Genomic DNA, 15,159 nt, shown 5'->3' with positions numbered 1-15,159 from the left:
AATATATTTTTTCTGTATTTTTGAACAAATATTTTTTTTTTATTAATGTTGTGAGCCTATTTTTCTGCTAAAGTTCCTTGACATCTTGTTCAGATACATGGTATCATGGATTCTATCAAATACCAACAGATAAAAAAATCAAAACCTGACCACTTCTGCTAGAAATTCAATAATGGGCTGTGGTTGGATCTTTCACAAGGACAATGATCAAAACCAACACAAAAATGTGTCACTTTTACTTAATCAACAGGGCAAACAAGGACTTTGGAGCATCAGGAGTCAGTCCAGATCAACACCATCAAAAAAAAAAAAAAAAAAAAGAATAATCTGTTTCACAAACTTCATCTTGAAGTCAGGCATTTCAATAACATGAGACCTGCAGATATTCTTCAGATAACTGCACATTCTTTACAATCCAATGAGTCTTGTACTGAAGAGGAGCTGATTCGAACTTTCATTCAAAAACTATTGATGATGAACTAGAGCAAGATACATTAAAACTAAAGAGACCAGTAAACAGGTTCAAACAAAACAAAGAGACTCGTTTTAAACAAGGACTGAAAATGTCCATGATATTTTTGAAAGAATGTCTGACAAACAAAGGAGCAAGTCGATCTGAGCAAATACACCCGATGGATGTTCAGATGGCCGTTTTTCATTGTGCCGATGGTTTCCTGAAGCAGCTTTTTTATTTTGGCCGTGACTGTATTTTGTGAGGTTTTTTTATGGTTAGCTAGCTCACAGAAATCCTCAGAAATCTGAGCTTGTTTGCCCATCCATCATCTGAATTTGTGTGAAATCTGCCAAAAACCTCTGTCCCCCAGCCTGTGACCTGCAAGCAGATTGAACTCAGTTTGAAGGACATCTCAATTCTCTAATTGCACTGCAAGGAGATGAGGAAAGAGGAGTGAGAAAGCTTTTTTGAGGAGTAATGAGCGAGGACACAGGTGTATCTTCCCTCACATCCTAAGGGAGTGGAGCTAAAACACAAGGAAAGGAAACAAGGAGAGGAAAAGAGGATTCACAAATAATAAATGAGAAGTACATCTATCCATTTCTTGGGATGTTTCTATATCATTTCCTCATTCTCTGCTGCCAGTGGGTCACATGTTGCCTGTACTGGTTTAACGGTCAGAGAATGTGATTAAATGTTTTTTTTTTTTTGTGTAATGAATGTGAAAATGGCAGACTTGATTTATATCCATGTCCATGGATTACGTTCAGTACAAAGTTTCTTTATCGCAGTAAACAACTGCAGTTTGAAGTGTGTTTTTGATGTTTGTCCCGTGACAGACGGGCATTTGAGGGCAACTTTCACACAGCTTTTACAAACCTCAGTATTTTTTTTTTTTTTTTTTTAAATCACTGCAGTGCGCATGTCTCTTTCAGACCAGATTTCAGGAGATGCGCTTCTCGCTTAAATACATTTCAAATAGGCTAGATTGCCTATAACCATGAAATAGTATACATAAGGTTTTCAGTCATGTGCACGAGTGTCATGATGAAGATCTTCACTCCGCTTTGTGTTTTTCTTCTTTATGGGACTTTGCCTTCAATTCAAGCAGGTATTTATTATTATTATTATGATGATGATTATTATTATTATTTTCTGCATTTTTCAGGGAATCAAAGTGAAAGTAACAAGCATGTGTATTTTTTTAACATTATTGTTAGGGCAGAAATGTAATTACATTTACAATTACAAATTTATGCCAACATATGAGTATTTTATGTATCTAAATGTGTGATTTTTTGCAGTCCAAGTAACTTGAATGAAATTTTGATTATTTGCTTGTTTTATTTGCTGGCCAAAATAATAATAATAATAATAATAAAAATCCTGATGATCACACTAATATAACTGCTCCAACACTTTTTCGTAGCTTAGAAGTTTCGACAATCAGGTCTTCATCAGGCACAAACTTTGTGAAATAGGATACAACTCTTTATAGACAACATGTGATCACCATCATTAGGTTCAATCTCAATCCATCTCAATAACTGTTATGTTCAATTTTAAGAAGAAATAATTCTGGAAATGGAAAGGACAACAACAACACTCATTAGATCCAATAGACATAATTGGTTTTGCATCAGCCGATCTTTGTTTTTGTTCCTTTACCCATAAACCATCTGTATGGGGATGTTAGTATATAAATTCTGAACATCAAACGAGGCGAGAAAAAAACTCAACAACAGCAGCATAGTGATTCAGTAAAGTCCATGGAATCACTTACATACAATGGCAAAGTAGGTACAAACTATTCAATAAAATAATAGTCATTCTCAGTGCCAGAGACTATCAATGCCACTCACAATATGTTGCTTCTTCAAAATCATATCCAGACCAGGGGCGTCACTAGGCCCTTTTTAGGGGGGCTTCAACCCTAAACTTCTGCCCAGCCCCCCTAAAAAAAATATTTGATTAATAAATTTTTTATCGCTTCAGTCCCCTTTAAAAAAACTCATTTGAAACGGCGGCAAGCTGCGTCAAGTTTCGGCTCCTCCCCTTATCTGAGTCTGCTTGGATTTAGCGCATTTTTCAATCTGCAGGGGCGCCGAGCAGAGCGAACATCAGAGAGCACAAGGTGTGTGTCGTGTGTGCGTGCATTTATTGATAGATTGCTAATGCTATGATATTATATCTGCATCGGTGCAGTTCTTTGTCATAAATGCATTGCAGTTTACATAATGTAATGTTACTGGAGCATTGGGAGCACACGGGACGGCTCGGTTTCTCATCCAATACCAATACGTTTCGCTGCGTTCACCTTCAGCCCTTGTGTGATAGTTGTTTTTTATTCTTACAAAAATGAAGTGATTAACACCCATGAAAACATACTTTAGATTCAGAAAACGATCATGATTTATTTTAATTTACTTTTTACAATTACAGACATATTATAATGTATTTTGACATTACATTATGCAGCCATGCACAGAAATGACACATCATTGTCTGAAAGCACTAGATGGCCCAGAGAGAGAATGTGGAGTTATTTTGTTTTGTATTATTAAATATTGTTTTGTATTAAGTAATAATGAATCAGGAGGAGTGTCATGATAAATTAGAGTAAGCGTAGAGTAAAGGGATTTTTGATTTTCTTGATTTATACTATTTATACTAGATTTGTACTTGATTTATAGAAGTGGCAAATTGATAATTCATGTTGTTATTTTTAATAAATAGAAATAAATATAGAACAGATTAATCATATTGCCAATAGACAATTACATTAATACATGGTTTGTCTATATTCTTAATGAATATTAGCTGGTTAAAATACTTAAAATGACATCAATTTTCATGGGGTGACTTTATGAATATCCAACCGTATTGTTGATTATAAAGGCTAAAAAGCTAAAAAACTAAAATAATTTATATTTCATTGTAGATGGATATACAACATTTTTTCTTGTCGTGCGGCAGTAGGTCTGCAAATGAGCAACAGTCAGTCAAATAATATTTTTTTAATCATACCCTTATTGGGGGCTGAGCCCCCCTAAAATCAAAATCCTAGAATCGCCCCTGATCCAGACCTTTTTGGTAGATATATAACAGGAGTAATAAAGGAGCAATTTCTCCCTTTTCAAAATGTTACAACAACTTAGAGTGAATGTAGGTAGGTTTAAAATTTGTTAGTAAGGTCAGCAAGTAAACATTCATAAAATACATTCAATTTTCTCCAAATTTCCTTTCCATAATCTGCAGTTTGTTGAAGTACAATGGCAGTAGGATAGTAGTTGTCAGTAGGATATCTTTTAAGATCAAGTAAAGCATCCCTTTACGCTTTTGACAAACTATTGGGCTATAAACCATATATTGTCTCTTGTAAATAACTAGAAAAATAACAAAGTGCCGTAAACAGTTAAACGGTTTGCACTAAAGTGGTGTTATGATTATGTTGGGCCAGTTCGAATGAAGAGACAAAAGCCTGAGGTTGAGAATATCAATGTTATTTATTGTTGATCAGTAAAGATGAGCCGAGTGGAAGCAGAAAAGAAGAAGAAACTTCTGAGTCTAGCATGTGGGTTTTTAGGCAAGGAAACAGTTCTTTGTTTTTGGATATTGGTTCCCGTTTTTTTTTTTTTTTTGCCTTTGATAGCAAAACGGGAAATAGGTCTTGCAAACTGCATTGTCTGAAAAGGGATCCTAGCCCTTCAGTAAGATACAAGACAAATTAAATAGAGATAGAAAAATATTACATTCCCACAGAGTGAGATTAAAATAATATGATAATGGTTAAAAGTTTGCAATATAAAGCAGTATAAAGGGCTGTTTTAGTACTGGTAAAAGAACTGGAAGTGAATGACATCGCAAGTCAAACATTCAAGTTAGAAATGGCTGCGCCTGCTTTCTTATTGCTAGACTGGTGGAAGTGTGCTGTCAGCTCCTGGAAGACAATTTTTCGCCACTGGTTCATTTAAGATTTTCCCATTGGGGGGGTTTATAATGTTTATTATTATTATTATTATTATTATTATTATCAATTAAAGGGATCCCAAAAAAATGAAAATTCTGTCATCATTTACTCACCCTCAGATTTTTCCAAACCTGTATAAATTTATTTTATAAATTGCATGGTGCAATAAAGTGCAAAGTGCAAGTGAGTTAAAAACATGAGCATGAGTAGACGTTTCAGCAAATTGCTCTCCTCAGTGTTCAATATGCAACAAACAATTATCCTCTTTTTAGAGAGACTAGCAATTCAAAGTCATCAGCTTAATCCAATCATTAGTTAACACCAATATCAATCAATTATCACAAGTGTCACTGCAAGAGAGTCTAGTAACAAACATAGCACAAACTGTATGAAATATACATTCAGAGTAATGAAAATAACAATAATAATGTTACAGAAAATAATTACAGAAAACAAGAGTGCAAGTTCTTAATTCATGCCATCAGGAAATTAGGTTCAAAAATCCAAAATGCCTCCCTTTGCAACAATTTCTTGTCTCTGTCTCTGCCTCTTCTATGAGGTAAGATCCTCTCGATGCCCAGGAACTTCAGAATCTCAGAATGTTACACAAACCTGTTATAATCAACTAGGCCTACTGTAAATATGCATCTCCTTCAGTGTAACTGCGGCCCTCTGTTGGAGACGATGTCCTCTGGAAGTCCATATATGCAGAAGACCCAGTTTCAAAGGTGTTCGGCAGTTTGCATGGCTGTGGGTAGTTTCAGTAGAGGTATGAGACGGTATGCTTTGAAGAAGCGGTCTATGGCGGTTAGTATGGTGGTATAATTTTTTGGAGGCAGGGAGATCTGTGATGAAATCTATGGCAATGTGGGACCAAGGATGTTGTGGCAGAGTGACACATGCTGACCTGCCTCTGCCACACTGTTTGAGAAATAGGGTGGTGTCTTTACCCAGGATTGGCCACCAGAAATCGTTCTGCAGCAACTGAATAGTGGCCATTATTCCAGGGTGCCCTGAGGAGGGTAGGCTGTGGACCTGGGATCAGGATGCAGAAGGTTTCTGGGACAAAGACTTTATCAGGAGGACATTCTGTGGAGGACACTCTGTGGGGATTTCGACCTGAGAATTGGCCTGTTCCAGTTCGGTCATGATATCCCACTGATTTGGGATATCATTGTGAGACTGTAATTGGAACAGTGACAGAATTATGGTTTCTGGCTGTTGAGGTGCTAATCCACCATTGTACTGCCTGGATAGGGCATCAGCTTTTGTGTTCTTGGACCCAGGACGGTATGTGACTATGAAGTCAAACCTGGAGTAGAATAATGACCATCAAGCCTGTCAGGGATTGAGTCCCTTGGCAGTTATGAGATATATTTAAGGTTTTTATGATCAGTGAGTACCACGAACCGGTAAGTAGATTCCTCTAGCCAGTGTCGCCACTCCTCAAAGGCGGCCTTCATGGCCAATAGTTCACCGTAACTGACGTCATAATTCTCTTCTGCTGAATTGAGCTTTCTGGAGTGGTAAGTGTAACCCGGCTAATCAGATTACCAGTTGATGATTAAAAGGATGATTTAAAAATCATTTAAAGAAAGCAAAGAAGGAGGAAGAAAGAGATAAGTTCTAAAAGGAAAACTCTGTCCAATCACTGCTCTCATTCCAGTGACTGACTCTTCTAAGAGCCAGTATTAGCAGCACTCTTAAGTCCCGCCCACAGGCTTCGCCGGCGCTGCTGCACTGTCAGCGTGAGAGAGAGTTCTCCATTTTTCCGAGAGAGTGAGACGAGGCAGCTGCATGAAGTGATCTTCAATCCCTTCCACATTAAATAATCAATTTATAAATGAAATCGTTCGGATCCAACAGAAAACCTGAATTTCTGAGCTGATGCTATAATATGAAGAAGCTGTCGCCGGTTTAAGAAGCGGATGAGATGGGGGGCTTGTGAAGACCGATGCAGACGCACAGAGCATCAAAGTGCCACAATTGAAAGTCCTTATTTAGAAATATATCAATTCCTTTCCTTGGTGAGTTACGATTCAAACACTACCTTGATATTGATGCAGAGAAAGTGCTGTGAATTTGATAGAGAATCGGCATGAAGTGTGTTTATATAGGCCGCATGTGTGCCGAAGTTGATAGCATATGGGCTAAAGCTAACGCACATGCAAAAATGCAAATGAGCTAACGAAGTATCATAAAATATGTTATTTAAGTCTCATTGTGTTCAATAAGTGTTAAAGTGTCAAGTTAATGTATTATCTGAAGTGCACACTTGATTTGATGATGAAATTGTTTGAAATGAACATTAATTATTGTTCTGCCTTGTTTCTACAAGGCTGGGTTTTTTTGTGAGATTTTAGTTCTTATGTGACGAGTTTCCTGAATTCATGCTGGATGAATTTGAATTTGTATGAATTTGTTTGAATTTGATGAATTTGTACATGGCGAGCCGCCCACGGAACAGTTTTCTTTGCTGAACTGTGTTTTGAACCACCAAACTGGTAGAAGAATCCTTTTCATTTTGTCTTTTTTGAAAAACGGGACCTGAACTCATTGAGAACTGTTATTTTCATTATTTTCCCTCTGGATTCACAATCAAAGGACATAAACTTTGAACTCGAATTGTTTCAAAAGAATCAACGGTTCCCTGAATTGAATCATTTAGCCATTTAACCATCAGCTTAGGATGGTTACCTCGTCTTTGAGACAGAGCGGCGCCAAGACTAGAGCTGGAGGCATCAACCTTGACAATGAAGGGGAGATCTGGATCAGGGTGATGTAGAATGGGGGCAGTGGTGAAGCGTTCTTTCAATTGTTAAAAAGCCTGAATGGTGGTTGTTCCCTTTCTTTACCATGGATGTTAGTGGGTTGGCCACAGCATTGAAATTCCTGATGAACCGTCTGTAGAAGTTTGAGAATCCCAAGAATCTCTGCAGTTCCTTCAGCATGGTGGGTTGTGGCCAGTTGAGAACGGCGGTAACTTTCTGTTCATCCATTACGATTTCTTCTGGACTGATGATATAACCCAGGATGGCGGTTGACATCTTGTGAAACTCACACTTCTCTGCTTTGGCGTACATTTGATAGTGAATGAGTCTTTTAACTACTGCTCTGACCTGATGAATGTGTTTTTTGAAGGTGTGGGAATAAATCAATATATCATTGATGTAGACTGTGACAAACTTGTTAAGCATGTCTCTGAAGATGTCATTGATGAAAGCCTGGAATACTGACAGACTATTGACCAGCCCAAATTGCATGACAAGATATTCATAGTGCCCTCATAGATTGTAAGCACAGTGGAGATCGAGGTTGGTGTAATACTTGGCTGTGCGTAGCTGTTCAAGGGCTGCTGGAACCAGAGGTAGTGGATATATAAACTTTACTGTAATTTCGTTAAGTCCCTGATAGTCGATACAGGGCCGAAGACCACTGTCCTACTTATATATGAAAAAGAAACCAGCAGAGGCAGGGGACATAGATGGATGAATGAAGCCGTTTGCTAGCTACTTCTCAGTGTATGTTGTTCATGGCTTCAGACTCTGGTTGTGAGAGTGGGAATATACAAATCTTTGCAGGTGTGGACCCTGGAATGATGTCGATGGCACAGTCGTAAGGACGATGGGGTGGTAGCTTGGAAGCACACACCTTGCTGAAGGCTACTGATAAATTCTTTTACTCCTCAGGAAGGTTGGTATCAGGAGACTGTTCGTTAATGTGCATGGTTCTAATGTAGAGAGGAGAGACATGAGACAGACATTCGGGGTGACAGGCTTTATTCCAGTGGGTGATCAGACCCTCTCTCCAAGAGATATGGGGGTCGTGTCTGTTGGTAATCCAAGAATGATATATGCAGTGGAAGTAGGCAGAATGTAGAACTGGATGGTCTCGGTATGGAGGAGATCCATCTGCATCACAAGCTCCTGCATGAGTGCAGTTACATGTCCGATGCCCAGTGGTCGACCGTCTATCGCCTCCACTGTCAGGGAAGAGGAGCATTCAGTAAGAGCAATACAATTATGCTGGGCAAAACCATGAGACATGGTGGTACAGTAACACACAAGTAAGGGTTGAAAGTCTGAGTAATGACACTCACCGATCTTTGATTCTCAGGACTGGGACGTGATGGGCAAGAATTTCTCAGGTGACCGGGCTGTCCACAGTATAGACACAGACGCTAAGCGAGCTGTCGGTTCTTTTCATCCGTTGACAGTACTTCAGTGGCTGGGTTTTCTAGATCTAATGAGGTTTTCAATCTGTATGGCGAGCTCAAGTAATTAGTCTAGATCCCTTCTCTCATCACGACAGGCCAGTTCAGCTTGTAATTCCTGAGACAAACCCCTCCAAAACAGTACTTTCAGTACTGTGTCACTCACCCATGTCGTCTGAGCAGCGAGTGTGCGGAATGTGAGGGCATACTCCGCGGCCGTTCTCTCCCCTGGGTGAGCTCCAGCAAACGGTCACCTGCCCCTTTACCCTCGCTGGGATGGTCAAAAACCCCACGGAATCTACACATAAAGAACTCAAAAGATGGAAAGGCGGAGCCATCTTCTCTCCATACAGCGATAATCCACTCCAATGCTTTACCGGTGAATAATGAACAGACAAAAACGATCTTCCCAGCCTCAGTGGAATATAACGTGGGTTGTTGGTTGACAAAGAGTGAGCATTGTAGAATAAACCTTTTACATTCCGTTGGATCGCCGTCGAATCTCTCAGGTAGGGATAGTCGGGGGTTAACTTGTGGTGGCGTTTCTGCCGCATGGTAATGGCAGATGCAGCTGGTGTTGGAGAGCACACGGATTGGAAATTCGTGGGTATGGTTTATTAATCCGTTGGCACGATTTTTTTAAACAGAGGGAACAGTTTAAGAATTTGTGAGCACGGTTTATAAACTGAACAAGTTCTATAAACTAAACAAATTTCAAAACCGTCGGCACAAATTGTTTTTTTTTCTCCTACAGGTGACGTGCCAGGCTCCGTATATATTTACCCAGCCCTTGGGTTAAAAACAAACCATATTGGGTTGTTTTAACCCAGTGTTTTTTAGAGTTTAATATCTTTCATGATTTTTTTTAATCTTTCTGTATATTTCTGTATACTGTTATCTTGTTTTGTTAAAAGTCAAAATTATATTTTTAAGTCATAATTTCCTCTTTTTAAGAAATAATTTTGATGTGGTATGTCATAATTTTGACTTTTTATCTTATAATTATAAATGTATTAATAATTTAGAGTAATACTTTAGTAAGTCATACTAATGAAAACTTTACTTTCTTTCAGGATCAGATCATAAAATATCAATCGACAAATGGGTTGTTTGGTTTTAAATATTGGATTACATTGAACCAGATTATTGTCAGTAAAACTGACCCAGTTACACAAAAACTACTTAGCCCCTGGGTAAAAGTAATAAAAATAATCATATAAAATTATTCAACTGGCTGAATCTAAAATAGTAAAAAAGCAATGGTTTTATAATTATAATTAGTTTTTTCTTTACTTTTTATGGGTATTTTATCTCTCTTGATTGCAGAGAGACACTCGCTGTATTACATATACACGGGCTTGTCTAAACCTGTGGATCTGCCGGGCATCTATGAATTCACTGCTATGGGTCTGCTGGACGACACACAAATCGACTATTACAATAGTAAAGACAAGAGAAAGATTCCCAAACAGCAGTGGATGAAAGAGAAAATTCAGGAAGATTACTGGGAAAAAGGCACTCAGTCCAGAAAGAGTAAAGAACAGTGGTTTAATATGAACGTCCACATTCTGATGAGCCGCATGAACCACAATAATTCAGGTGAGAAACATCCATACAGTTTACATGAATATACCCAGCTTAATAATTCATATTATTTTTTTATTATTGTTGTTGCAAACATTTTGCTTCTCCATGTCAGATCTTCATGTTCTTCAGTGGAGAGTTGGTTGTGAAGTTGGGCAGCAGGGAGATGGAGTGAAGTTTCTCAAAGGCATTTATGAGTTCAGCTATGATGGAGAGGACTTCTTGTCTTTCGATATTAAAGAGACTCAATGGGTCGCTCCAGTTGATGAAGCTCTACCAACCAAGAGAAAATGGGACAATATCCCTATCATAAACCAATACATCAAAGGATACCTGGAGAAAGAGTGTGTGGACTGGCTCAACAAATACAGAGGATATAGAGACGAGGAGCTCAGAAACGGCTGTGAGATTGGCTGTGTTCACACTGTCAGTCCAAATCTGATTATCTGTGCATCCAAATATAATGTGAGAGCCCGATCACACACAAATGCGTATCAGTTATGAGTGTGCAATCTCGTGGAAAATGAGTTTTGCCGTGCATATGATACGCACTTTATGGCATATTATACGCACAAACCCCCGTGTTGAATGTGATCTTAAATGATTCAATTTCCACTATGTGTATCAGTTCAGATCTGATTTGTGTGTCCTGTGGTGCTTTTCTTTTCTGTGGTTCTTTCATTTTCTGGAATATTTGCAATGACCTTGTGTTGTATTTGGGAAAAAAACAAAACTGAACAGAACAGAACAGCAGCAGCAACATAAAGGGGTTTGCAGTACTGATGTGTTCTTAATTAAAACACGACACAATGTGTAGCTGACAGTCTGAACTACTGTGTCTTCTGAAGGAGGCCATGTCACCATTATATAGTAATTTTCTGCCTGTACCTGCATCTAACTGCAACAACACAAGCTTTCAGCATGTTTCCTTGCTTGTTTTTTGGGATTCTGGGAAACAGAGTCCGGGACAAACGTGACTGTAACAACAACCTTGTTTCTGCAACGACTTTCAGCATGTTTCCTATAGCAATGTCTGGCATGTTAAAGTGATTTATTTATTTTTATTTTTCCTTGTTTGATTGTTTTGCCCTTCACACATGCTAAATGTGATCGGATGTGCACAAAAATTATATTTGAACTGACAGTCTGAATAAGGCTTAAATGTGTTATTGTGTATATGTGTATTTGTAAATGTGTATTTGTTTATTATATAGAGATGAAACTGATTGATGAAGTGATTCTGTGTTTTCAGCTCCTCCAGATGTCCATGTGTTTGAACAGAAGAATATGAATGACAAAAGCAAGCTGAAACTCACCTGTCTGGCCACTGGCTTCTACCCCAAAGATGTGATCTTGACTATTAGGAAATATCGCACATCTCTGCCTGAAGATAAGATTGAATCCTCAGGAATCAGACCAAACCATGATGGATCCTTCCAGATGAGGAAGAGTGTGGAGATCAAGGGGAAGGAAAAAGATGAATATGATTGTTTTGTGTCCCACAAGAGCATCAAAGAACCAATCATCGTCAAATTTGGTAGGCAAACTGAAAGCATTAATTCAATTATTACATAATACCTTTTTCAGATATTATTTAGAATTTAAATATTAAGTTATTGTTTCAGCTGTATGAAATACTATGTTTGAGAATAGTTCTGCATTGACACTACACTTCATTTTATCATGGTTTTCCAGCTGCTGAATCACCGAATGCAACTAATCCTGAAGAACCTGGTGGTACGTCTTCACTACTTTTTTTAAGCTTTGTTATGTGTCACTGTAAAGCTGCTTTGACACGATCTGCATTGTAAAAAGTGCTATATAAATAAAGGTGACTTGACTTGATCAGGCAAATTTCAAGTACAGCAGTGGAGATTTGACATTTCACTGTTTCTTCAACAGGACAAGACAGTTCTGGAGAATCACCAGACATCAGGGCGACTGTTTTCATATTTTATCTCTCTCTCATATTTCACTTAATCTGGATATTTTGAAGCACTTTGCTCAAGAAACTGACATTTTAGACTAAGTACAAAAAAATAAAGATCTTTTATATAATGAATGAATATAATGAAATTTTCAGCCATTAAAAATGAATTATGCAAACGTGTGAGTTTGTCTTTCTGATTTCCATAGATACCCAACAGCATGTTTCAACTGTAAAATATAATTTCCTTCAATATTTTCAGTCATAAAATCAAGTAATGCAGACATGCACAGTAACAAATTAATAGCTGTCTCTTGACACACATTGCAAAGGCTACATTTTACATCCATATCTTCTTAAAATTGAACAATATCATGTTTAGCAGAGTTCCATGAATATGTCACTTATTTGATCTTATTGTTATAAAATAACGATTAGGCAAAAGTCAAATTTTCTTCTTTGACATCATCCACAAATTGTCTCCAGTAATTACATTTGGTCGTTTTAACAGTGTTGTTTTGGAACAGGGCTTTAATTGAGCAGTTATTATTGTGAAAAACATATTTCGCCCTACAAAAGCAGGATGGTTAAAGAGGAGGGAGAATCCAGTCTCCAGTCTCAAACTGCACTAAAGACCTCTGCAAACTCCTCCAGAAGTATTAACACACACACACAAAAAATGTGTAACAGACACAGGCAAACAGGTAAATAATGTGATTTTGTGTGTTTTTTCTTTAATGTTTTCAACTCCTTGTAAATCATGAGAAAATTCCCATTCTAAACAGTGACACGGGGCAGTGCAGTCGCCTGTCAATGACGTCAGTTACCTTTGTTACTGCCTTTACTGACGTAGAAACCACATGACAACAGTGCCGTGGACAAATGCGGAAGTAGAGTCTAGCGTCCAGCAAACCACTAGCTTGCTTCAAGCAGTTCCTTATTTACTTCTTGCACGTTTTATGGTGGATTGTGTTACTTATTTATGGAACATAATTACTGTTTACCATCTGCCGCTGGTTCTGTCGACAAGGACAGCTCCCGTAAACTCATGACCGGAAAAGCGGAAGCGGCGCCAGCGACTGTGTCATAATAAAAGTCCCGCTGCTCGTGAGGCGTGTGTTGATCGATCGCTCCAGCTCCTCGTTCAGCTCCCGCAACACTCGGTCCTGCTCTGCTTCATACTACAGTAACGTTAATAATCGCATCCACGAACATGAGTTCTTCCTGACTCCAATCCCTATTCTTTTGCACCGTCCGTTGAGATGGAGACCACATGTCCCAAGTTTCCGTTCTAAAACTTGGCGTCATCAAACTACGCCTTTGTTTTCAATAGGCTTCTAGCGACCTCTAGCGGAAAATAATATTACAGATTGTACCTTTAAATGTATTCATTCAGTCTTGTGAGTATATTTTCACACAGCCTGTGCAAAACCTCTTTTCATGCTCTTTAAGATAGATTTGCTTGATCTATCTGATTCAAATCAATCAAAAACAGACAATGTCGTCTTGATTTAACAGACTGAGAGGAAAGTACTCTTTAAAAAACACACTCTGTGACTTCAAAGCATCGACATGAATGTGAGTTTTTGTGATGTTATCATGTTACAGTGTATTACTTTTATATTATAGCTTAATGCTATTATATTATATGCATACATGCAATGGAATGCTGCCTATCTGCTGATGTAAAAGGGTTAAAGAGAACATTTATTTTAAAAAGTATTGATATGTGATTTATTTGGTTAAATTCATTGGTGTTCGAGGGTTCCTCCTGTGGCTATTTATGGTACTACAGACAATGCATTTTGTCCCTCTTCTCTTGCCATACTAGTCTGGCTATCACCAGACCAAGCTCATTTTAAAATTTAACATTGGTCTGGGGAGTTTGCTATGTATTTCCTACTGCACAAGAGGCGTGATCAATGAGCATTAGTCACGCAATTGGACAGTCCTTCAACCAATCAGATCAACGATCCGGGTGACGTACTTTGCAGAGCGATGCGAAAACTCCAGACAGGTTTACCGTGTGTCTCAATCAGCTCCCTAGTTCAGTAGTCAGGGCACTGCAGGGAATCAGCCACTTTCACTTTCATGATATACTGATTCACGAACTAGGGAGCTGATTGAGACGCAGGGTTAGTTTGTGTTGGTTTGTAGCATTGATCCGCGGTTTGCAGAAGCAGCAATGGCATCGAGCGATTTTTGCAGGTTGTGCAAAAAATGAAAGTGATCGGTGTTTACACCCACTCGAGCAATTTGTTTGCTAACTAAAGAATTCATTCAGCATCGTCGAGAGGTTAAAAGGCGACTCTGATACTGTTCTGGTTCAGTGTAAATGAACGCGGAATATAGCCGCCCTAAACTACGTCATTGTCATGACAAGCAAAAAGAATCCCAGTCAGCTCAGGCGGCGCGAGATTCAAGAAGCAGGGAGACGAAACATATAGAGAAAATAATAAAATATTGTCTACTATCAAGGGGCATTGAAGTAAAAGAGTCCTGTACTCACATCGTGAAGCAAACCACCAAAATAACAGCAGAAAATCATTGTGTGTCATTAATCGCTGTTTGTAATCTTCCTATGAAGAGACTGTCGGATCAACGCTCCGCTACATTTCTCTCAGATAAGGTAAATGCTTAACACAATCGGCGTCACTGTGATTGTGCATTGTTATTTTGGAGTGACGGGTAAATCAGATATGAGTTTGAAAGCTGCTTGCCGTCGCTTCTCTATCGTCATCGTGTTATACCCGCCAATAGCGAGCAAGGTGGATAAGCCAGTCTGTGATTGGTTCCCGCAAAAGTGTAACAGAGAGCAGTAGAAATGAATGTACAGGTTTCCAGACTGAGTTGCCGAGCGAAATCAAATCGCCGGCAGATCAGGCATGTTTGGTTTTTCTCGCTGAATCTCATGAACAAATTTATTGTGATGGTGATAGTGATGGTTAAGTGAATCTTTTCGACGCGACATATTTAATCATTCCTACTGAAACAAACATTTAGTGCAGCAG

At 38.5% G+C, this 15,159-nt stretch overlaps 1 protein-coding gene across 1 annotated transcript; it reads left to right on the top strand.

Annotated features, from left to right (window-relative positions):
- Positions 1-1,483: 1,483 nt before the first annotated feature.
- LOC137008546 (H-2 class I histocompatibility antigen, Q10 alpha chain-like) lies at positions 1,484-13,424 on the top strand (the record flags this gene model as incomplete). The annotated part of the gene is made up of 5 exons (XM_067370361.1): positions 1,484-1,565; positions 9,964-10,236; positions 10,337-10,624; positions 11,474-11,758; positions 13,411-13,424. Coding segments are annotated over exons 1-5 (942 nt in total), but the record flags the coding sequence as incomplete, so codon positions are not given.
- Positions 13,425-15,159: the final 1,735 nt, after the last annotated feature.

Source organism: Chanodichthys erythropterus, chromosome 3 (assembly GCF_024489055.1).
Source record: "Chanodichthys erythropterus isolate Z2021 chromosome 3, ASM2448905v1, whole genome shotgun sequence".
Taxonomy (NCBI): Eukaryota; Metazoa; Chordata; class Actinopteri; order Cypriniformes; family Xenocyprididae; genus Chanodichthys; species Chanodichthys erythropterus.
This window is presented reverse-complemented; position numbering and strand designations above follow the sequence as displayed.